The sequence below is a fragment of the Tenrec ecaudatus genome, chromosome 1 (genome assembly GCF_050624435.1).
Source record: "Tenrec ecaudatus isolate mTenEca1 chromosome 1, mTenEca1.hap1, whole genome shotgun sequence".
In the NCBI taxonomy this organism is placed as follows: domain Eukaryota; kingdom Metazoa; phylum Chordata; class Mammalia; order Afrosoricida; family Tenrecidae; genus Tenrec; species Tenrec ecaudatus.
Window position 1 is genome coordinate 52,030,349 of NC_134530.1, and position 24,752 is coordinate 52,055,100.

A 24,752-nucleotide genomic window follows, 5' to 3' on the forward strand; every position below is an offset into this window, starting at 1 on the left:
GGCTAGGCCACAACTCACAACAGTAGTAGTTGTATTAGTAGTATTTCTGTCATTTTGTGAAAATGTGTATTTCCACTCAGTTAAAGCCAAGAGGGAATGAAGAATAGATTTCCAGAATGGCACAATTTCTTGGTGAGTAGTTTTAGGAGCAAAAAACGATTCCCCACCTAGTTTATCTGAGAAAGCTCTAGCGAGAGTAGTTAAAAAAGAAATCCACTTAGACGACATTCATTATACGAATGCCAGCTTAATCATGTTCTTAACAGTTAAGCTTGGATTGTTCATAGAAATTTGTTGCTGTTGTGTGCTGTCGAAGTTGATTCAGATTCATGGTGGCCTCTGTGCACAACACCACCAGACGCTGCCCGGGTCTGGGCCATCCTCACGGTTGCGATGTTTGAGCCCACTGTGGTAGCCACGATGCCAGTCCATCTCCTTGAGGATCGTAAGATATTAAATAAAGCTAGTCTCCATTGCAAGCTATTTCCCCATTAACTACATTTACAGTACATGCAAGTATGGGGAGGAGAGTGGGGGGGGGATATGGTGGAGAATCACAAAAGCAAAAAAAAAAGTTAATGTTTTGAAATGGATGGTAGTAGCGATTATAAAATTATGCTTGCTCTAACTGAATTATGGCTTGTTATAACATCTGGAAGCGCTTCCAATAAAATGATTTTAAAATAAAAGGTTAAATACATATTTTCCTTATTGTTGGGCTTGCTATATCTGAAGTAATGGATAGCAAGCAATTCATTTAGAATGTATCTTTACTGTACATTCATCTGCTCTCAGATTGCCTAAAACACTTGAATATCAATAAAATGGTGTAGCAAAACTAATGAAAGTAAGAGCAGGTACTTCACAAATGATGGCCCAGAACCATTAGGACTCTTCTCAGAATCCAGCAGGGAACAGTGTGCAGCCGACTCAAAGGTGTAGACGGAGAGTGAGGTTAGAGCATAGACACTCAGGGTTCAACAGTGAGCTAGTCCGGGTGGACTAGAGAAACAAATCCACGGACACACATATGTGTATAAAAACGAGGTTTATACACAAGAGCAATTGAACATGGATTAAACATCCCAGCCCAGTTCAGATCAAGTCCATTAGTCCGAAATTAGCCCATATGTCCGATATCAATCTATAAAGTCCTCTTCAGACTCACGAAACACATGCAGTGAAGCCAAATGCAGGACGATCACAGGCCAGTGAGTAGAAAGTCTTTGGGTCCAGGGGCGTTGTAAGCATCTCAGCGCTGGCAGGGGTCTGTGTGGTGTCTCCAGGTTCCGAGGTCTGGTTCATCTATGTGGCTTGTCAGCTGCAATGTCTCCGAGGTGTGGTGGGGTGAGGAGGAGAGAGAGAAGTACCGGATTTCCCAGAATTCTCAGGAGAAGGCCATGCCCACACAGAAGTCTCATTGGCTATCTCCAGATTGACAGCCTAGACTCCACCCCTACACTCTTAATCCTTCAATTGACACCAGATTAGGTGTGACCACAAACAGGTACTAACCACGGGATATCTGTTTTCACTACAGCCTTGTAAGTGCTCCAAACCTTAACCAAAGCCAAACACGACCATCAAGTCAGTGCCAGCTCTGAGAGACACCCTGGGACAGCGGTTCTCCACCTTCCTCGGGCCGCGACCCTTTCATACAGTGCCTCATGTGGTGGTGATCCCCCCCAACCATAACATTATTTTCGTTGCTACTTCATCATTGTCATTTTGCTACTGTGATAAATCAGGTGACCCCTGTGAAAGGGTCGTTCGACCCCCAAAGGGGTTGCTCTTTTGGGACCTATAGGTTGAGAACAGCTGCTCTAGGACAAGGTCGAACTGGCCCTGTGAGTTTCTGAGACTGTCGCTCTTTATGGAGAGTGGAAGGCGCTGTCTTTCTCCCATGGAGCTGGCCCATGGTTTCAAACTGCTGACCTTGTCTAAGGCATAACCATGACACTACTGCGGCTCCCACAAACACTTCTTTTCTGGCAGACGCCAATAACTCCTTTTGCCCTTGATCTTCCCCGAAAGGCCAAGAAGCAATCCAATGATTCCGTTTATTCCCTCTCGCCAGGACAAACCAATCTGCAGGCAGTTTTCTTTGACGGCGTTGTTAACATCAGCCCTTATGAAGCTCGCTGTACCAAAAGTGCTCTGGGAAACATTTCATAACCGGCATAGAAATTCCACATCCCATATTGGCCGGCCATCAGAAAATGAAAACGGTAACTCACTGAACGCTAACTGAGTCTGCTCCCCTGATAGTAAGCCTCAAAGCCACAGGGGTTGTGGACATCCAAACAGAAGTAACGCACGCCTGCTGTCAGTTGTAAACAGCGCTCTGTGCGAAAGCACACGTGGACGGCGGCAGGTTGTCTGCAGAGCTTTCCGAGTGAACAGACAAACGTCGGGAGGCTGGTCACTTTGCCCCTCCGGCGCCTGCTTCTGGGTATCTGGTGTCCTCTTGTCAAGTCGCCTCTCAGTAACTGCATGATCAGCTCTGTCTTTGTCTGACTCGTCACTTAAAGGTATCCGATTCAGCACGAGAGCCGTGTCCCCCGGGGGAGTCCCGAAATGTGTCATGGAGCACGGACGAGGTCCCGGCCAGCCCAGCGGATAGGACGCACGGCTGCACTGCCTCTCTGCCAAGTTCAAAAGCGTCCGAGTAGCCCCTGCCCGTCGAGCAAGCGTGGCGGACACAGGCTCGAGAAGAGGGCCGTTCTGTGCTCCGGAAGCTTCTCCGATCGAGATGGCCTTTGTCCACCGGTGCGGACACGGCGTAGCTCCCTCACAGCTCGCTCCCGGCCTCTGTCGGCCCTGCCCGGAGGATGGATGGCGCGGCCACATTGGATCAGCGCCTGAGAGAAGGTCCTCTCCTCGCGGTGACCAGCTCCGCCTCGCGCGGCTGCTCGCGTCCAGCTCCTGCTCCCGGCCCGACGCATGTCCCGTCTGGAGGGCGCTGGCGGGGCCGAGGGGCTCCGTGCTCGCTGAGCGGGGGCCGTGCAGGCTGAGAGGTGCCGCAGGTCTAGTTTCAACTTTCGGGGACCCCCCTCCCATCGTGTTTTCCACAGTGGCCGCACCAGCAGTGGTCAGGCTTCCAGCCTCTCCCCACTCCCCAGCCTCTGCGCCTTCCTGATTTCGGTTGGGAGCCTGCCAGTGGGCAGGGCGGGGTGTCTTCTTGAGCTTGTCCCCACTGACCTGACCGTGAGCGGCTTCTTTACCTGCTGTTGTCTGTCTTCATTGATGAAATGCCTATTCAAGTCCTCGGCCCATATTTTGTTTGTTTGTTCTAGCGGTTCTTTATTTTTCAGAGAGTAAACTCTTATCAGAAATATGGTTTCCACATATCTCCTATTCTGTAGGTTGTCTTTTTATTCTGTTAACAGCGTTCTTTGACTCACAAAAATTTTTATTTTTCTCTTTTTTTACTTAATCTTCATAAGGGAAAAAGTTATATAAGAGCTGGTTGTTGAAAACTGGGCCCTAAAGAATCACTCCTATGTTTTGTTCTAAGCGTTTTGTGAGTTTTGTTATTAAATTTAGGTTTTTAATTGATTTTGAATTAATTTTGACATATGGTGTGAGGTCTGACTTCAACTTCATTTTCTTGTATGTGGATATCCATTGATGGAAGAGATTACATTTTTCTGATTGCATGGACTTAGCAGGCTTGTCGAAAATCAACTGATCATAGATGTGTGGGTATGTTCTAGACTCTTAATTCTATTCCATTGGTCTATGTATCTATTATTATACAGGTATCAGGCTGTTTTGAGTATTGTAGTTTGCTCTGAAATTGAGATGTGTTGAGTTCTACTTTGTTCTCTTTTTTTTACTAGGTTGCTTTGGCTGTTTGGGGTTCCTTCCAATTCCATATAAGTTTCAGGACTGGCTTTTCTATTTCTGCAAAGAAGCCTGTTGGAATTTTTTAAAATAGAGATTGCATTGAATCTATAGACTGTTTCATGTAAGATGGACAAGCTAGCCAGCATAAATCTTCCAATCCAGGAATATTTGTGTGGGTTTGGACTTGTAGCGAGACCCTGTGCATAACAGAACCGAACACTACGAGTCCTGGCCCGTCCCTACAATTGTTGTTATGTTTTGAGTCCAGAGTTGCACCACTGGGCTAATCCAGCTCTTTGACAGGTTGTCTTCCTCATTTTCATTGCCCTGCTACTTCACCAAGCAAAACGCCCTTTTCCAGGGAGTGGTCTCTCCTGACAACATGTCTGAAGTCCACGAGACAGAGTCTGCCCCTCCTGGCATTCAGGGGGCCTTCCGGTTGTACTCCTTCCAACAGTTGTTTGTCCTTCTGGCATGCCATGCTACTTTTCCAATCTTCTCCAGCACTGGGATTCAGGTGTGTCGATTCTTCTCTGGTCTTCCTGCTTTGCCTTCTAGCTTTCACCTGCACAGAAAGAAAGCTATTGAAAAGACCTGGGCCAGGCCCTCAGTCCTCAGTGGCAATTTGCACTTCTTTAAAGAGGTCATTTAAAAAAAAACAACATTTTATTAGGGGCTCATACAACTCTTATCACAATCCATACATACATCAATTGTGTAAAGCACATCTGTACATTCTTTGCTCTCATCATTTTCAAAGCATTTGCTCTCCACTTAAGCCCTTTGCATCAGGTCCTCTTTTTCTTTCTTCCCCTCCCTCCCCCTCCCCCCTCCCTCATGAGCCCTTGATAATTTATAAATTATTATTTTGTCATATCTTGCCCTGTCCGACATCTCCCTTCACCCCCTTTCCTGTTGTCCGTCCCCCAGGGAGGAGGTCACATGTAGATCCTTGTAATAGGTTCCCCCTTTCCAACCCACTCACCCTCTACCCTCCCAGTATCGCCCCTCACACCCCTGGTCCTGGAGGTATCATCCACCCTGGATTCCCTGTGCCTCCAGCTCCTATCTGCACCAGTGTACAGTCTCTGCTCTATCAAGACTTGCAAGGTAGAATTCGGATCATGGTAGTGGGGGCGGGGAGGAAGCATTTGGGAACTGGAGGAAAGCTGTATTCTTCATCGGTACTACATTGCACCCTGGCTGACTCATCTCCTTCCCTAGACCCCTCTGCAAGGGGATAAAGAGGTCTTTTGTGGCACATTTACCCAGCTGAGACGTCTTTGGTTTTTTGGCTGCTGCTTTCATGACTATGGATCCAAATATAATGAAATCTTTAACAACTCCAATGTCTTCTCTGTGTAGGGTGCAGTCCATGGGCCTAGCTGTGAGGACTTGTGTTTTCCAATCCGCGGTGAAGTCTGCAGTCTGATTCTCATGGGTGCTTCACGTTCTCCTCAATCTCAGCAAGCAAGGTTATGGCATCTCCATTTTGCAGCTTGTTAATGAGACTTCTTCCTTCGTTACGTATGTTTTCCCCCATACAGTCCAACTTCTTGGATTATTTGTTCAAAATACAGATTGAGGAAGTATGGTGAAAAGATACAACACTGACACCCACCTTTCTTGATTTTAAACTATTCCGTGTCCCCTTGTTCTGTACAAACAACCGCCTCTTAGACCGGGTACAGGTTCTGCAGGAGCACAACTAAGTTGTAGAATTCCAATCCTTTGCGACGTTACCCATAATTTGTTAAGACCCACACAGCTGAATGTCTTTGAATTCTCCGTGAAACACAGGTAAGCATCTTTCTGGTCTTCTCTGTTTTCAGCAAAGGTCCGTCTCCTGTCAGGAAAGATACCCCTCCCTCATGCCTTGTCCTCCTTTGAACCTGGCTTGAGTTTCTGGCAGTAACTTGTCAGTGTGTTGCTACAACCAGTTTAAAAAGATCTTCAGCAAAATGTTACTTACATGTGCTACTGAGGATAATACTTGATAATTTCTACATTCTGTTAGGTCATCTTTTTTGGTGTGGCCACAAATATGGATTTCCTCCAGGCTGCTGGCCAGGCAGTGTTGTCTTCCGAATTTCCTGGCAAAGATGAGTAAGTGTTTTCATTGCTGCATCAGTTTGTTGAAAAATCCAACTGGTGCCCTGTCAATTTCTGGAGCCTTATTTTTCACCAGTACGTTCATTGCAGCTTGAACTTCTTCCTTCAACACGATCGTTCTTGATCATGTGTTAACTCGTGAGATGGTTGAAAGTGGACACATTCTTGTCGGTACAGTGACTCCATATGTTCTGTTTATTTAGGTCTTGAATTTCTTCCAGCAATGTCTTAGAGCAGGCGTCCTCAAACTATGGCCCGCAGGCCACATGCGGCCCACCGAGGACATTTATCCATCCCACCGGGTGTTTTTGTCCCATTTGTTTATTTTTTTAATTCAAAATAAGATATGTGCAGTGTGCATAAGAATTTGTTCATAGTTTTTTTTTAATATACTATAGTCCGGCCCTCCAACGAGTCTGAGGGACAGTGAACTGGCCCCCTGTTTTAAAAGTTTGAGGACCCCTGTCTTAGAGTTTTCAGTCTGCACTTCTCTTATCTCTTTGGTTTTCACTCCTAGAAACCTATCTATTTTTCTTTTAGATGCGATGGTAAATGGAATTGTCTTCTCACTTTCCTTTGTTGATGGCTCACTCCCAGTGTATCAGACCGTAGCTGATTTTTGTGTGTTTACTTGTATCTCACAGTTTTGCAGAATTCTTTATTGGCACAGGCTTAACAAGCCACCAAAGCCTATGGGTTTGAAGCAACAGCTACTTAGTATTGCTGGTAAGCCTTTGGCTAGCTGGGCAGTTGTGTGGAGCTGGGCTAGGCTTGGGTCATTCTGGTTAGTTTTACGCATAGGCCTGTGCTAAGCTGCTGGGACACCTGGGGATTGCCCGGTCCAGGATGGCTTTACTTCCTCACCTAGCTGATGCTTACTCACATGGTTGGTAGCTAGGGTCAGCAGGGTGCCTGGATTTCTCATCCAGAAGGCTACTTCAGGCTTAGCCTCGTGACAGTGGTTCCGAGAGATTGGGTAGAATGCCAGACCTCTGAACTGGCATACTGTCCTTTCTATTGCGTTCTATTGGACAGAGTAGATCACAAGACTGACTCAGGTTGAGGAGGTGGGGAAACAGATCCCACCAGTTGATGGGAAGAGATGCTGCAAAGTTATTTGGTAAAAAGTATGGATACAGAGAAGAATAAAGAATTGTGGCCATGTTTGCCATCCACTATAGAGTACCTTGATTTATTTAAATCAAGTTATCCCCTGAACCAGGGAAGGGGTGTACTTCGCCAAGCCAGTAAATAGAACACCTCTCCGCCCTGCACAGGCGCAAGGTGTCAGGGGCAAGCACACCTATGAGCAGACAGATGGCTGCAAGTGTCTGGACAGGGGGCCAGTTCCAGACACAGGTGGCAAAGGGAGACTTTTGCACCTTGAATTTCTTGAAGTCGCCATCCTACCTCCTATCAGCAAACAATGCTTTTCATCCATCTTTTGTAGATATGAGGAGCCTGGTGGCAGAGTGGTTAGGTGTTGAGCTGAAAACTACAAGGTCAGCAGTTCAAAACCACCAGCCACTCCTGAAGAGAAAGATGAGGTTTTCTCTTGCTCCTTAAAGAATTACAGTCTTGGAAACCCACAGAGGCAAATCTCCCCTGTCCCAAGGGGTCACGATGAGTCTGGAGCAACTCGATGGCAGTGGGTTTTTGTTTTCCCTTGATTTTGGTTGATACTAAGTCTGGATCTTAGGATGACTCCTCTAACAACTATCTGTATTTCCTGAAAAACACTTGATGCAAAAACACAAAACAGTGTGGTGTGTGTGTGTGTGTGTGTGTGTGTGTGTGTGTGTTGAATCAAATGAGCTCTGTCTACCCCTGACCCACTAAAGCTGTGGTGGAAAATCCAGTGTTGGTCCTTGGAGAGATGGGATCATCTCATTCCACCTTCCCTGAGCTTTACACGACTCAGGAAATATGGGGCCACGACTTTGTTTGGTATTTGGCCCATCAAGTCACGTATGAGGTACTTCTTTAACCTAAGATCCAGGAGTCCATTCTGCAGAGGGCTCTGAACTCCCTAGCCTGCATTTTCTCAGGCTCTTAGCACCCATCAAAGTCTTTACTCAAGAAACACACCCACACCCACACCATCCTCTCCCATCCCTGCGGGAATTTAATTCTCTCTCCTGTTTGGGCCACCTTCCTCCCTCACCTTCATTTCCACTTCCTCCTGCAGCCCCAGGCTCCCCAGCCTCACCCGGGAGTTCAGGACCCCCACCCTGTGCTGCCAGGAGCAGGCATACCCCAAGATTGTGGGCTGTGAACTGACCGGGAGAAGCCGGGAAGGCAGTGAGGTTCCAGTGGATGGTGGTGCTAGAGTGAGTCAGATGACAAGGGGCGGGGGAAGGGACATTTAAATGTTTTAGGCAAAGAAATGGTCCCCATAGGACTTACTGACACAGACCGAGCTGTTCCTACATGCCTGCTTTCCTATAGAGCACTTCCTACTTTCCAATAAAGTAGATACTTTGTCTGTCCCCAAGGAGCTCGACTAGCTCTGTGGATTAGGTGTTGGACTACTAGCTGAAAGGGTGGCAGTTCAAATCCACCAGGCGGTCGGTCCACAGGAGAAAGGCGGGGTTGTGGGCTCCTGTAAAGGTTGTAGTCTCAGGAGCCTGAGGGGCAGTTCTGCTCTGTCCCATTGGGATACTGCGATCGGGATGGACTCAATGGCAGTGGGCGTTTGTTGTCCCCATTTCCTGAAAGGTAAGGAAGTTCAGTGAGTCACCACGGTCGTACAACCCGTAATGGCCTGGGCTGGGATTTCAATACCCTCTTTCAAGACTCTCTTTAACACTTAGATGAGAGAAGTGGGTTATGTGGAGAACCACAAGCACAAGCAGTTCATGCGGTGGGAACAACGTAGCGTGTGTGGGGAACGTGGTACAAGGGGCTAGTGAGGCAGTGTCCAGGCAGCAAACCTGCAGAGGGGGATCCTGTCCTGCGGTGTGTAAGTGGTTTCTGTAAGACACGAGGCTGCATCCGACTAGGTCCCTGGGTGGTGCCCTCCACTCCTCATCCAGAGGTTGGCCCTTTGAACTCACCCAGCAGTCCTGCTGAAGAAAGGCCTGGCTATCTACTTCCGTGAAGATGACAGTCAAAATTATCTTACGGGGCAGTTCTACTCTGTCACACAGTGTCCCCAAGGGTCAGAATCAACGTGGGACCATTCCCACCCCACCTCATGCTGGGAAGATAAAAATGCAGAACAGTGGTGGGGTCCCAGGGGTGTCGGGGAGGAAAGGACAAGACTGGGTGACTGCTTTGAGGTGGGGGCCAGGTGTGGGTGTGGGGAGAGAGAGAGGAGTCAGGGATGACTCCGGGTTTCTGGCTTGGGCAACTAGCTGAGCGATGGTCACCCAGTGCTTTCAATGACTTGCTGGGTATCCTGGGAGATTTCACCCAGACTCTTGGGGTGCCCATCCTGCCAGCTCTAAGACGGAGATCATGAAACCTGACCTCTCCTGGATCTGGTTGGTGTCAAGACAGAATGAAGTCATTCATCTGGAAGCGCTTCGGAAAGTCAAAAGTGCTTTGCAAATGCAAGTGGTTATGATTTGATGGTCACGGTTAGCATCCTCCCCCACCCCCTGGGGCTTGCAGATGGAGCCAGACTGATCGGCAGCCCAGGGGAGCTGCCCGCTCCCTCGGAGGCGGTGCTGTATTTTCCATCCGGCAGATCCGTCTCTTTGTCAGGTGGGAGCTGCATTCCCACGCACTAAATTGTTAATAAGGTCCCCGGGGAGTTCCTTTCTGCTCTGGCTCCGCCACGGATTTCTGTTTCTCTCCAGCTGACGCCTTCTGATGCCCTGGATTGAGCCCAGAGGTTTCCATCCATCCGGCTCTCCCCAGCCCCACAGAAATCAGGGATGGGAACAAGCCCCACAAAGGGTCCAAACTCTTTGGTCCCCTGGCTTGGAGGTCTACTCTGAGCACCACCAAGGACAAGGCAGGACGGAAGAATTTCCTGTGCACCAAGTGACCCATTACCAGTGATTTAAAAATCCAATCCATTCAATTCCCACCTGTAAGGATCGATTCAATCCATTTCACAATCGATTCTCTTCTGTTCTGACACAGACGTCTTTTTCTGGCCCTAGCCACCCAGAGCTACAGTCAAGTCCACAATTTATGGGACCCAGTCCTCCAGACCAGAGACACCAGCCACATCCTCACATCTGACCCACTGCTGGTTACAGAAAGGAGGATTCTTCTGACTCTTCAGGACCTCAGCCGCACGTTGCTGCTCCTGGCCGTTGAGCTAACTTTGGAAGTCGTAACATCCCCAGGCTGCCCGGCCCTGCGCCAGCCCCATCATCAGTTGCAGATCAGCTGCTGTGATTCCTACGGTTTTTGACTGGCTGGTTGTTTTGCAATAAATTCCCAGGTCTTTCTTCCTAGTCGGTCTTCATCTGGAAGTGCCCCTGAAGCCAGCCGAGCACTAGGGCAGCACAAGCGTCCACGGCCAGATGGTGGTGGCTGTGCCTGAGGCTGTGCCTGAGGTTGGAGGGCTGGTGTTAGCACTGAGTGTGCTGGAGAAGCTCAATAGCATCAGCCAAACGAAGCCAGGGCCCGACTGTGGAACGGACCATCAATTGCTTATGTGTAAGTAGAAGAAGTTGAAGAAAACTAAGACAAAGCCATGAGAGTCAAAAGATGACCTTGAACTTATCCCACTTGAATTTTGGAAACAGCTGGAGAATAGATTTGACTTATTGAACAGTATTGACAGAAGACCTGGCAAGCTGTGGGATGTCATCAAGAACACAATACACGAAGAAACCAAAGGATCATTAAAAAGACAGACAGACAGACAGAAACTTGCTCTTGCCTGTAGAGTAGCTAAAGGAAATGATAAAGTCAAAGAGCTGAGCAGAAAAAACATTTTGTGTTTTTTTCATTTTTAAATAGTTTCATGGATATAAAATTCCCATATCATACACTTCCATAGTTAAGTCACTTTAAAAAAGAGTTGCATATACATCCTCACAATCAGTGCTAGTGCTCCCTCCCCTCCCACATTGATTATTTGCTCCCCAAGCCCTCGCCCCCACCCCTAAAAACTATTGCATCAGTTATTGTCTCTCTGCATCCATTCCTTTTGTGTTTCATAAACTGGGAAGCAGAACAGAAACAATAATTTTTAAAAAACCCAGAGAGTAAAAAATAATAAAATGATGAGGAAGAAAGAAAAGACCATCAATACAGAGAGAATTTCTGTTGTGGAACTCGTGAGAAATATTGAAGCCTGGAGCAAATTCAGGTTGGGTCAAGAGGGAGGTATCATGTTATACCATAATTCCAACCCCTAAATCAAGTTTACAATAATCTCTGTCTGATCGGGAAGCTAGTCACATCCCTCAACTGTGGCCAGAGGGGATCTGCCAGTGGCTTAATCTGACTAGACACTCTGCAGGTGGATTTGGGGTTCCCACTGCCCTCCAGAGCCTGCTACAAATTGGATGTTCATAATTTAAACTCTGATACTTTTCCTTTCATCAGATTTGGATTTTGTTATCAATGTTTTTGGGTCATGTGTGCTTCTTCTGTGTGGACTTAGTTGACAGCTCATTTAGATGGCTGCTTGTTTGAATACAAGCCTTTAAGACCCCAGACACTATTCCAATTGGTAGCCGGACACCATCTGCTTTCTTCACCACACTGTGCTGTAGCACCCATATCTTCAGGGATATCTTCATGAAGGAAAGTATCGAGCAAGGCCATGTTCTAAGAACTAACTGTTCTTGGATTGGGGCTAGAATTACGTGAGAGCTCACAGAAAATTTCAAAGGACAGTGGCTCAAGAAGACAAAGTAAACTATTATCATGAAATGTGAAAAGACCTGGAGTTAGGGAAACAAGAAGGCAGGACATGGTCAGGAAATATCAAGCTGCAAGAACTCAAGAAAAAATTTAAGTCTTGAGTTTCAATATTAAAAGATTTTATAAGCAAAATCTTGAATGATGCAGGAAGAATCAAAAGAAGACGGAAGCTGAAACCCACCTGCAAGGTCATGGACACACGGCATGCACGATAAATCCAGAGTATGGCATGGCACTGCTGAACCACACAGCTGTCCTTTAGCTCTCTAATATTTCCTCCCCTTACTATTGTGGTTTTCATTGGCTTTACCTCATCAATCGTGTTAGATTTGGATGTTCATTTGTATGTTTAAGATCATTCTCAATACATGAAAGTCAGGCTAGATGACTCTTCAGAAACAGGTGTAATGATTCCCTGAGGGTATGGGAAGAGGGGGTGAAGGGAGAAATGGGGAGCTGATAACATCGATGACTGTATCCCCCACTCAGTGGGATGGAACAACAGAATTGTATGTGAATGGATATATTGGATTGTGTAAGATATGGCAATAAAACTATTCTTTTTTAAAAAAGAAGAAATGCGGAGTCATAACAAAAAGAACTGGTCACATTCAACCATTTCAAGAGGTAGCATATGATCAAGAACCGATGGTGCTGAAGGAAGAAGTCTGCTATGCACTGAGGGCATTAATAAAAAGCAAGACGCCAGGAGTTGGTGGGAAACCCACTGAAATGTTTCCACAAGCTGATGAAGCACTGGAAGCACGCACTCATCTCTATCAGGAAATTGGGAAGACAGCCATCTGGCCAACTGACCGGAAGAGAGCTATATTTGTCCTCATTCCAAAGAAAGGTGATTTCACAGAATGCACAAATTATCCGACACTATTCTTATTATAATCTACAAGTCAAATTTTGTGGAAGATAGTCCAACAACGATTGGAGCAGTACATTAGCAAGGAGCTGCCGGAGGTTCAGGCCAGATTCAGGAGAGGATCTGGAACAAGGGATATCATGGCTGGTGTCATATGGGTCTTGGTTCAAAGTGGGGCATGAAAACAATGTGTACTTTGGTATTGATTATGCAAAGACCTTCAGCTGTGTGGATCGTAACAAACTGTGGATAACACTGAGCAGAATTGGAGTTCAGAACATTTCATTTTGCTCATGAGGAATGAGCACATGGATCCAGGGGCAGCCATTCATATAAAATAGGGACATAGTGCATGGTTTAAAATCAGGAAAGGTGTGCGTCAGGGTGGTCTCCTCTCACCACCCTTACGCAATCTGTGCCAAGAAGCTGGGCTGTGTGCAAAAGAACACAGCATCAGGACGGGAGGCAGGCTTATCCATAGCCTTTGATGTGCAGGGGACGCGACCTTGCTTGCTTGAAGCCAGGAGGACTTAAAACACTTGCTGCTGAAGATCAAGGATTGTGGCATCAATAGGAATTACAACGCAAACAAGAATTCACACAACTAGACCAAGAGGTAGCATAACATCATGATAAATGGAGAAAAGGTTGAAGTTGTAAGGATCGTATCTTGCTTGGATGCACAATCAATGTTCGGGGGAGCGGCAATCGAGATCATATGATGCATTGCATTAGGTAAATCAGCTGCACAGAATCTCTTTAAAGGGTTGAAAAACAAGGATGTCACTTTGAAGGCTAAAGTGGGTCTGACCAAAGGCACGGTGTTTTCAATCACCTCATGTACATGTGGAAGTTGGGCATTGAGTAAGAAAGACAAAAGAAGAATTGATGCTCTGGAATTAGGGTTGGAGCAGAATACAGTCTTGGAAGAAGTACAGCCAGAATGATCCTTCGAAGCACGGATGGGAGTCTGTCTCCTACAGTTTGGACATGTTCTCAGAAGAGGCCAGTCCTTGGAGGAGGACATCATGCTTGTTAAGGTAGAGGGGCAATGAAAAAGAGAGAGACCATTGATGAGAGACTGTGGCTGCAACAATGGCTTCAAACATCGCGGCTGTGTTTGACACGGCACTCGGTGGTGTTCCACAGAGTGGCTGTGAGTCAGACGTGACACTGCACCTCGCAACTAACAATACACTGTGATTTGAAAACCGCTCTCTGCACTGCCAGGAGAGCCCTCTCTCTGCCTGGCCTTTATGCACCAACTGACCCCCAATACTACTTGGTCTTATTTTAAAGCAAACCCACTGCCTCCGAGTGGATTCCGACCAACAGGGACCCTATAGCAGAAAGCGGAACTGCTCCCGTGGCACCCGAGGCTGCTGTGTAACAGGGGCTGACCGCTGCTGCTTCCCCTAGGGCAGGTTGCCGGCGGGGTCCAACTGTTGCCGCCGACGGCTCAACCCTTTTAAACCAGGGGTCCTCTGGCTTTTTACATGAGACATTTAGAACACCTTTGTTGAACGACTGAATGGGGTTCAAGGAACACATCAATCATACGAATGATTTATAAGTAGCCCCGGTGGTGCTCGGCTGCTGACCAAAAGGGTTGGCGCCCAACACCCTCCTCTGTGGGAGCAGGAGGTGGCAGTGGGCTTCCGTAAAGACGACAGCGTTGGAAACCCTCTGGGACAGTTGTACGCTGCCCTTCTAGGGGTCGCTATGAGTCAGATTGCCTGTTGGCACTGAGCTTACCTCCATGACGTGCATCCTTTTGTGAATCTCCCCAACAACCTTCTGAGGGAGGTGGTATGATTCTCTTTTAGAGGTGAGGAAACGCAGTTGAGGTTAAATGACTTGTTCAAGGTCACTGCGCGTTAGTGCAGCGCCAAGAGGTGGGATTCACATTCAGATCCCTTGGATACGAAGCCGCAAATGGGTGGGGAGATGATTCCAGGCTGGAGTGGGGGCGCATCCAGGCTCCAGGGGGGCGGAGCAGCTTGGGGAGAGAGCCCGAGGGCTGCTTGGGCCAGCTGAGAGCTTGGGGTGCAGCGCCCTCCCCCGGTGGTGGGCGCAGCGTGGCTCCAGCCTCCGGGCCACGTGGTGCGCGCGGCGGGCGCGTCCGAGGCACCCGCAGCGGTTCCCAGCTCAGAGCGCGCGGGGCGAGCGGAGCCGGCGGGCGCCGGGGACCGGGCCGGAGCGGGCTGCGAGGCGGCGGGGGAGGCGCGGAGGCAGCGGAAAGGCCGGGGCGCTGCAGCTGGCGGTGTCGGTACTGCGCCTCGACCTTTGGCGCAGCCGAGTCCCTGCGCCCTGGGCGCACGCTGGGGAGAGACGCGGCGCCGGCCGCCAGGCCGCGATGGAGCCGGCCCCCACGGGCGCTGCCGAGCTGCCGCCCCCGCTCCTCGCCAATGGGTCGGACGCCTTCCCCAGCGCCTTCCCCAGTGAGGTTGCCAATGTGTCCGGGCCGCCGGGCGCACGGAGCGCCTCGTCTCTCGCCCTGGCCATCGCCATCACCGCTCTCTACTCCGTTGTGTGCGCCGTGGGGCTGCTGGGCAATGTACTCGTCATGTTCGGCATCGTGCGGTGAGTCCCTGTGCGCTGACGACGCGGGACTGGGCACCCGGGGCCTGTGGAAACTCTGACACTGGGCCAGTGGGGAGGCCACTGCTCCTGTGCAGGGGACGCTGGAGTGTGTGTGAGAGTTTAACCAAATGACATTTGATTATCCGTGGCGTTCTCTTGTTTCTGCAGCAGGTAGCTCTGGACAGTTTGGCGGCAGTTTGTGTCTGTCACAGTTTTGAGTGGGTGATTCTGTTTGTGACAGCACCGACAGAGCTAGACCTCTGCTACCTCCCAGAGGTGGGCGGAAATGTTCTTGGGCGCCGCTGGGGAGACAGATGGGTGTGTGTGCACCGTATAGGTGGGGGGACAGGAGTATGTTTGTGGGGGCACTTACTGAGTCACATCTGTTGGTGTCCCTGTGTTGGTATGTTTGTCACAAGCTGTCATTTTGTGCTTCTGTGTGTTTGAGAATATGACAGTGTGATTGTGTGGAGAGGCTTGGGCGCTGGTGTTTGGATACCAGTGTGTTTGTGCCAGGAGAGACCGTCGACCTGGGCTCTGGGGCTTCAGTAAGCTCCCTGCTCCTTCCCCCGGGGCTAGACTGCTCATCAGGACGTCTAGTGGTATCCTAGTATCCCCAGGAGGCCTCAGGTCCTCCTCATAAATGCACCTCCTGCTTTCTCCACTCCTTCCCCAAAGGTCTTTTCTTCCTTCAAGGGCAGCAATGATTGATCAGATCACCCAGGAAGCAAGGTAGTCTTTCTGTGACTACATGCAACCGGGAACCGGGGACCTGCCCAGAGGATCTCAAAATTGTCAGTGTAACCCTTCGGACCTAACTCCCCCAGCTCTCTCTCTCTCTCTCTCTCTCTCTCTCTCTCTCTCTCTCTCTCTCTCTCTCTCTCTCTCTCTCTCTCTCTCTCTCTCTCTCTCTCTCACACACACACACAACCGGGGACCTGCTCAGAGCATCTCAAACATTGTCGGTGTAACCCTTCAGACCTAACTCCCCCAGCTCGCTCTCTTTCTCTCTCTCTCACACACACACACACAAACACACACACAAACACACACACACACACACACGGAGGGTAAACTCCTATCCTTCAAACAGCAAAGATGCTCTGTTCCTTCCTGCTCATGGGGAGTGGGTCACCTGTGCTGGTTGACCGAGAGCACAGCCCTAAACCTCTCTGAGCTTCAGTGTCACCAGACAGGGCAGACGTGAGAGCACTGATTCAGAGGCTGAGATAGGAACTATGGTTTCTGCCCCATCACCGAAGCTCATCCTGCCAGGGGGTGGGGTAGGGGTGGGGGTGAGAAAGAGAGAGAGAGAGAGAGAGAGAGAGAGAGAGAGAGAGAGAGAGAGAGAGAGAGAGAGAGAGAGAGAGAGTGTAACTTGTTGCCTCTCCTCATCTGCCTCAGTTTCCCTGTCTGAAAATTACAGACCTGATCTCTTCTGTTGGAAAGTATGAATTCCGGTGTCTGGGGCTGCTGCCCAGAGCGTGGTGGGCTGGCTCGCTGGACCAGGGATAGGAGTGTGGGTGGGGAGTTTTGACATCGATAGATCGCAGCATCTCTGCTCCCAAGGACGAGTGGAGGACACATGAACTTCCTGTGCTTTCAGTGACCAGCGGAGTGGGAAAACGCCCCCAAGCACGGCAGGAGGGAACCTATTTCGTGCAGTTGTTAGTGAGTCTCCTCACTTCACTTCCTGAAAGCGGGGCCGACCTGCCTGTGAATCCCAGGTGCACTGTGATTTGGAGAAACCCCGGCCTCTCTGCGCTGTCGTTTCCCCACTGATGGCACCTACAGTAAGGATGGCACTACGCCCGCGAGGTTGCTGCAAAGTGCCCATGAGAGGGCATTGGTAAGGCAGCTGGCCCGGTGCCTTGCCTGTCTGTATGACAAGAGGATGCGTTTTCCAGATTCTGCAGGAGGCAAAGTGAGGGAGGCACTTGTGATAAGATGGGCCCGACAGTCGCTGAGAGTTCCAGGTTCCCAGCACAGGCTTCACACACACACACACACACACACACACACACACACACACACACACACACACACTCCCCATGGATAGATGTAGAGAAAGCTGAACATCCGAGTTTGGTCAGTCCTGTTCTCCCATCCTTTCCCCAGAGCCATCGAGTGGTGGGCTGGTGAGCTAATGCGCAAGCTCCCTGCCCACTGAGTGAGGGGTGGACCTGTCCCTTAGGAAAGTCTGCTCTAAGGAGGCCCGGGACTTAGTCTGCCAGGTCTGCTCCCACCACCTTTCCAAAACCACATTTTCAGATGCACTTCGTGCGCGATGTAGCTGGTCTTTGGTGGTCCCATGTGACTGATGGCCAGCCATCAATGTGACAACCGTGTCTCTGGCTCTGAAGGGTTTACCAACAACTCTGTGGGTTCGGCATTAGAATCATCATCACCACCACCTTCCACCCCCCATTTGGCAGAGGAGGCCTCTGCGGCTCAGAGAGGCAAGGTGACATGTTCTCCAAAGGTCCCACAGCTGGACCTGTTGCTGGGACTGCAGTCTGGTGAGTCTCAGTCCAGGACGTTTTGCAGAGCTGCCCGGTATAAGGGGTGGTCAGAGACCAGCATGGCAGACCAGACCGAAACCGATTGTCATCGAGTCAGTTCTGGCTCCAGCAACGCTATAAGACGGGAGGGTTTTTGATCTGTCGATCTTTACAGGAGCAGACAGCCTCCTCTTGCTCCCCTGGAGCAGCTGATGGGCTTGACCCACCAACCTTGCAATTAGCAGCCCAACTGATAACCCTCTCTGCCACCAGGGTTCCTTGGCATGGAAGAAGTGGGAACCTTTCCTCTTGTCCCAGAATCCTCAGAGAATGATGAAGAAATAGGATCCTGCCTGTTTCTTACCACACGATCTCAGGCTGCTGCCCTGGACGAAGTTGAATGCTGGGTCTGGCACTTGGTCCCTCTGCCTGAAGAGGGAGGCTGAGGACAGGGCGAGGCCTGGGCAAGGCTGCTGCCAGAAGGCCCAGGAGCAGAGAGGAGAAGCTGGTTCAGGATGGGAAAAGCCCGCCCAGGCTCCTCAGACTCGGAACAATCTGTTTCCCTGGTACCTGGTGGATGGGTATGCTGACTGACTGGCTGACTGACCAATGCAGCCCAGCTCCTTGGAGCTTAGGCCTTACAGGGGTCGGGAAGCTTTACAAGAGAAAAGTCAGAGGGGTGTTGGAGCAGGAGAGCAGCTGGGCAAAGCAGGAGCTCTGGAGCCAGTCACATCCGAGATCGAAGCCATTCCTGGCTGTCATTGGGCTAGTTGATGTCACTTCCCCCGACGCGTCACCTCCTCCTCTGCAGCAGGAATGGCAATGAAGCAGCCAGTGTGGTGGTGAGGATTAAATGAGATGATGTATGAGATCTTTTAGACCCCAAACCCTTTGAGAACTGGGGAGGGGTGGAAGTGGGAAAAGGGGCGTTGTCTGTGTGAAGGAATGGGGAAAATGTATTCAAGGAAACTCTGTGGATGTAGCTGCTACAGCTGAGAGCAGTGGTGAAGGGGGAGAAAAAGCACCATCCCTGCCCTTGTGGAGCTTACGGCCTGCTGGGGGACACAGAGAGTAACCCACTGCCCGGGAGCCGATCTGGACTCACTGGGACCCTCTCGATGGGAACAGCACCGCATCTTTCCTCTACAGAGCAGCTGGGGGTTGGAGCACCGACCTTGAGGTGAACAGCCCAATGCCTAACCCACAGCGCCACTACGATAGACCAGCTAGTCAACCAGTACCCTTAGATTTGCAGCAGGGGACTGTGAAAGAGAGTGTGTGGGGGCTCTGGGAGCCCATGGTGGTCCCACCTGGCCAGGGAGTTTCAGGGAAGGCCTTGGTGCAGCTGCCCTTGCCCTCCCAGTTGCTCTGAAAAGCCCACTCATCCCATCGATGCAGGGCCTTAGGGAGTCGTGCTCTTAGCAAACAGCCCTTCTTTCCTGGCAACCGGGCTTCCGTGAAGTGGGAGCAGGAATGTTCAGGTTTCTGGCCCCCAAGGCAGGGCATCCCTCACCGCTCCTGCAATGTGAGTCTGCCAGGCCAGCATGGGGACTCCGTGTAGGCCTCGTGGATGCCCTGGTCTTCGGAGTAGAGTCAAAACACACACACACACACACACACACACACACACCCAGCACACCCTCTACACACACTCACACACACCAGCACACCCTCTTCCCAAACAGGGCTGCAGCTCAAAGAATCTCTTTTGAGGGTCCAGGTGTGCAGGGCTTAGACAACCTATCACTTCTAGAAGGTGAGCCATTTCCCCTCTCTGTGTCCAGAAGTTCCTGATGTGCCCTCTCCCAGAATCCTCACGTTTCACTGTTCCTCAGCCCTGCCTCCTCTGGCTCTTCGCCCTGTGTGGTATGCTGGCTCCCCTCGTCTGTTCACACAGTCTCTCTGCCTCCAGCCTTCACTGTAAAATACACGATAGTGGTTCCTCTCTCATAGGCCCCATGTAGTGGGTTAGGCATTTGGCTGCTAACTGCAAGGCCAGCAGTTCAAACCCATGAGTCACAATGAGGCTGTTAGCTCCTGTAAACATTTAGCCTTGGAAACTATACAAGGTCACTTAAAATTCACTGCCACGGAGTTGATTACAATTCAGTCATGAGTCCAGCCTTATAGGACAGGATAGAACTGTCCCTGTGGATTTCTGAGATTGTAGCTTTTTATAGGAGTAGAAGCTTCATCTTTCTCCCTCAAAGAGGCTGGTGGTTTTGAACTGCTGACCTTGTGGTTAGCAGCCGAGTGTGCCCATTGTGAGTTGAAAGTGGCAACAGTGGACTTGGTTTCTCATAGGGACCTGGGACCTTTGTCCTGAAGATAACTATAAGACAAGAATAAGACGATGTTAATAAGGTAACCAGAGGGTGGGGGAAGGTGGGGATGTTGGACACTGGACTGGTAGCAGGGGCTGGAGTGGGCTCACCGTGAATGAGGGGCTCTGGTTGTGCCCTTCTATCTACTACCCAGTGCCAGGGCTGCAGGGGAAGCTCCTCAGGTGTCATCTCTGCAGACCTGGCAGCTCTGAGTAGCTGTTGGAGGCCCAGAGGGAGCTCCCTGGCTTTCTTGTGTCTGCTGTCTTGCCCAGGTGGGGGTCTTGAGCAGGGTCCCTAGGCCAGGAGAGGCACCGGTGAGGCCACAGGGCTGAGGTGGAGGCCACAGCTGGAGGCCTGGCTTCAGTCCCAGCTCCGTCCCATCTAAGCGGTGGTACTTTGGGCAAACGGCTTAATTTCTCTGAACCACATCTTCTCCTTGGTAAAGCTGGAAGGGTGGTGATGGGTTATTGGGAAGATGACATGAATGAAGGCCCTGAGTGCGTGTGCTTGCCCCGAACTGTGCCTGTTGAAACGATTGTCTGTTTCCCACCCAGTGCCCTTGCCCACTTTCTGCATCGGCTATGCGTTCCCTCAGTCATCCAGCTGGAGCTGACCCTCGGAAGGCTGTCCAGTCTCCAGCCCCTATGCTTGCTAGGCCCTGTAGCACCCCCTGGTGGTGTGCAAGGAAAATGGCACCTCCTGCAAGTTAGACTAGGGGGTGGTCCCGCGTGTTTCCCTGGGGTTGCCCAGGAAGGGGCACCGATCAGGAGCTGGCTCCATGGAGAGGGAGGGGGAGGCAGAGCATTCCAGGCTGAAGAACAGTGTGAGCAAAGAGTGGGAGTGGCTGAGCCTGAGTGGCAGAGGGCAGGAGGCTGCTGTGTCTGGGGCCCTACTCGCCATAGTCCCCTGGTGTGTGCTGAGCCCTGGTGGACCCTGTGGAGACAGGGATGAAGTCAGTGACTTAGTCCCAGCTTTCCAAAATGTCAGAGGGACTGCAAATGTCAGAGGGACTCTGGGGCCCAGGAAGTTGTAGGCATGTTCTGTGTGGGGTGTATGGAGAGGGAGGGATGAGAAGAGGCTTGGCCAGGGGCCCAAGGCCACCCTGAGGCTGGGACTGGGGGTCTGGGCGGGCTGAGCAGAACCCAGCTGGTCCTTGGGCAGTGAGGCTGGCCAGTTGGGGAATAAGCTGGCATTGGGTCTCAGGGCCAGGGGAGGAGGATTTTGTAGCTACGGTGAGGATGGTGCCCAGGAGGGTGGGTTTGGTGTAGGTGTGTCAGGTGGCCTGGATCCGGAGGGGATAGTATGAGGACCCCAGAGAGGCTGGCTCGGCCAGTGAAAGAGAGGATGTGACCTTGGATATGTCACTGAAATACTGGCTTCACTTGTCCGCTTCCTAAAACTTCCTGTCAAGGATGCAGGGAGGCCGAAGGCAGGGAGAGCAAGCAGCAGCCCTGGCTGGGGCTCCCGTCAGTCTCCCGGCTTTGCTGCAGAGTCTGCGCTTCCCAGGTTGGACTCGCTCGGGGGTGACTCATGCACACTCGGACGGATGGAGGACATGGAGGAGCCTTTCCCTGCGTCCAGTCCCAGAGGCTTTGCTAAGCTGCCCAGCAATCCCACCACCAAGGCGAAGCAATTACTGTCCTAGACCCAGCTTCCTCCTTCAGCTAGATGGGCACTACTCGATCCCGAAAAAAGAGGAGGATGTTGAGCAAAAGGAACTTAGGTCCAGAAAACCAGTGGGGAGGGACCCAAACTATGACCATGCAGTCGATACCAACTTGGAAGGTGACTGCCACACCTGGGCAGAGAGCAGGTGCCTCTCACCGCAAGGAAGGACAGAGTCAGGGCAGATTCAGACCCAGGCCTTTGGGGCGCGAAAACCACTCCACATCCACTGTACCAATGCTGTACGTGAGCCAAGAGCACTGGGGATGGTTCCTTCTAGAAGCCAGGGACAGGCCCGGCCGGGGGAGGGGGCAGCTGGTTGTCTGCAGTCCCCTGTAGGTGAGCTCTGTGCCACTACCTGGGGTTGACAGCCTGAGTGTCACTGCCAGACTGACCGAGGAGCCAGTCCCAGCCAGGCCCTTTACTAAGAGAGTCAGCTTGGCCGCTGCTTATGCAACCTCTAGGAGCCTCAGCTTTCCTATCTGTCAATGGTAGTAATGGCAGGAGCGCCAGGGTGGTAATGTAGAGTTCACCGCGTGCTAAGGGCTTCAGTCAGACTGCAGCGTTTGGTAAGGATTCAAGAAACCTTTCTTTTATTATGACTATTTAGATGAGTGAGATTTCTCATTCATTCGATCGACATTTATTAAACCCCAGAGGATAGAAGTGGAATTATTGGATGGATGCTTCAGGGAAACTTTGCTTTTATTACCGCAATACTGGAAATTTTCTTTCATTATAAAGGCAGCCTGGTGATGACTTTGGAACTCTGGAGTGTAGGGCGACATTTAAGCAGAGACAAATAGCACCCGGGACCCAGCACCAAAGAGGAGAGCCTGTCATCTCGGGTATTTCTGTCCGCCTCCTTTTCTGGCGCTCGGCCTGTGAGCATTCGTTTGTTTCAATTAAGTCAGGGTACTGTTAGATGTGTCTTATAAGATGCTCTTTCATGCAGGAGGCCTGGTGATGTAGTAGGTAATTCGTTGGGCTGCTAACCTCAGAGTTAGCCGTTCAAAACCACCAGCTGCCCCATGGGAAAGGAATGAGGCTTTCTCTCCCACTCGGACGCCCACCGGGGCGGTTCTACCCTGGCCTAGGGGGTTGCCATGTGTTGGAATCGACTCCAGGACAGCCAGTTGTGTTTGTTTGTTTTTTAAATACCTTTTCACTGAACCATAAATCTTAAGTGTGTTCTTAAGTCATCAAAACTCCCTTGAAAGCCTGCTTTCGATAGCTGCCGCGTGGTGTGAGTGTGTGTGTGTGTGTGTAATAGGACTTGCTTCTGCTATTTCCACTGAAATCATATAGATGCCAATCTGCATTAAGCTTCTGGTGCGCTGTAGAACACAGGTGTGTGTGCACATCCCTTAACGGGAGCTCTCGGGGGCTTGACAACACCCCCAAATCTCTAAGACGACACGGTTGCTTTGTAATGTAGACAGTCTCCCACCCTTGAAAGTGTGCCAGGCGCTGGGCAGGAGACTCGGGTGAAGAAAGCACAGCACGTACAGCCCCTTCCACCAGGGCCGAGGGCTGTGATCTCCGACGCGCCTTCCCCTTCCCTGGCAGACGCCCGGATTTTGAAAGGAAGGGGTCTGTGTGAGGGTGAGCCATGATTTCATTAACCCCCGAGGCCTGGGACCTCAAAATCAAATTGGCTACCCAAGAACATCCTAACACGCACAGGAAGAGGAGTCATGCAGGGGAAGAGCAGAAAGCCTGGCTCAAATTAGCAATTTACTGTCGGGCTCGGGGCGGGGGCTTCTGGGCTCTGTTCTATTGATTTATAGCTCCCGGTGCAGCTGCAGAAATCAACAGCTTTGTCTCTGGCTGGGAGAGCGTGTGTGAAAGAGGCTGGTCTTCCAGAGCTTTCTGAGAAAATGGAAAGGAGTTCAAGTTCAGAGAGCTGGGAGGTGAAGGAGGCCTGGTCAGGGTGCTGCCCCTCTTGGCTGAGTACTTACTCGACACCTGGCCCTCTGCTGGGAAGTGTAGAGTCACTGTCCCCTTCATCCTCACAGAATTCATCGAGGGTGCAGCCCCATTTTACAGACGAGGAAACTCAAGACTCAAAGGAGTGATGTACCATATATACTCGAGTCTCTATGGTAACTTTCCCCGAGTCTGAGGGCCAGGTGTGGACCTCAGGTTATTCTGACCCCACCGCCCATGCCCTCCAGCATTGCCACGTCCTCTGTCAGCGTGTAGGTCAAGTTCAGCCCTTCTGATCTACATATGAGGAAATCCAGGCCAGGAGAGGGGGTCTTTTGGACCCCTTTTTAGTGGCTGGGGCAGGACTAGAGCCAGCTCCTGAGCCCTGGTGCCCCATCTCTCTTTCTATCCCTGTCCATGCCTGTGGTTTACAGAGAAGCAACGGTGGGCTAAAAATTGTATCTGCAATGTTAAGAAGTAGATTCTTGCACAGGCTAGCCTGGCCACAGGGGCACGGACAATATCTCACAGGCCCAAAGAACCCCAGTCCTCTGGGCAGGGCCAGCAGCTGAGGAGGCCACAGAGGTGGACAGACAGGGCTTCCAACCCAGGTGTACTGTTTGCTGGCTGTCCACCGGGGGCCCACTCTCTGAGACGCTTTTCTCATCTGTGAAATGGGAATGACAGAAAAACACTTGCCTCATAAGGTTGGGAGAGACATATTCAGCAGGTATTTACTGGCTCCCTACCCTCACCCCCTCCCCCAGGTACCAGTTCTAGGTGCTGGGGATGCACTGGTGACTGAGGCATGGTCCCTGCCCTCAGGGGGCTGACATTCTGGTGGGGGAAAGAGAGACTCAAAGAGAGACAAGGCCAGTGGTTTCAGAAGCGGGGGTTCCAGGGTGGTGCGAACAGTTAGCATGCTCAGCTGTTAACCAAAAATTGGCAGAGGTGCCTCAGAAGAAAAGCCTGGCAATTGACAACCCCCAAATTGGCTGGTGAAAACCTGGTGGAGTGTAGTTCTGTTTGGATTCAGGCGAAGTTGCCATGAGTCGACAGGATGGCAGCTTCTTTTAAAAG

General features: G+C 50.7%; 1 protein-coding gene across 1 annotated transcript in view; it reads left to right on the plus strand.

The window, feature by feature from the left end:
* The first annotated feature begins 15,026 nt into the window (after nucleotides 1-15,026).
* The window catches only part of OPRD1 (opioid receptor delta 1), a 40,307-nt gene continuing 30,581 nt past the window's right edge, over nucleotides 15,027-24,752 (plus strand). Inside the window, exon 1 of the mRNA XM_075538777.1 lies at nucleotides 15,027-15,253. Within this exon, the coding sequence (XP_075394892.1) occupies nucleotides 15,027-15,253 (227 nt within the window). The remainder of the gene's footprint in view (nucleotides 15,254-24,752) is intronic.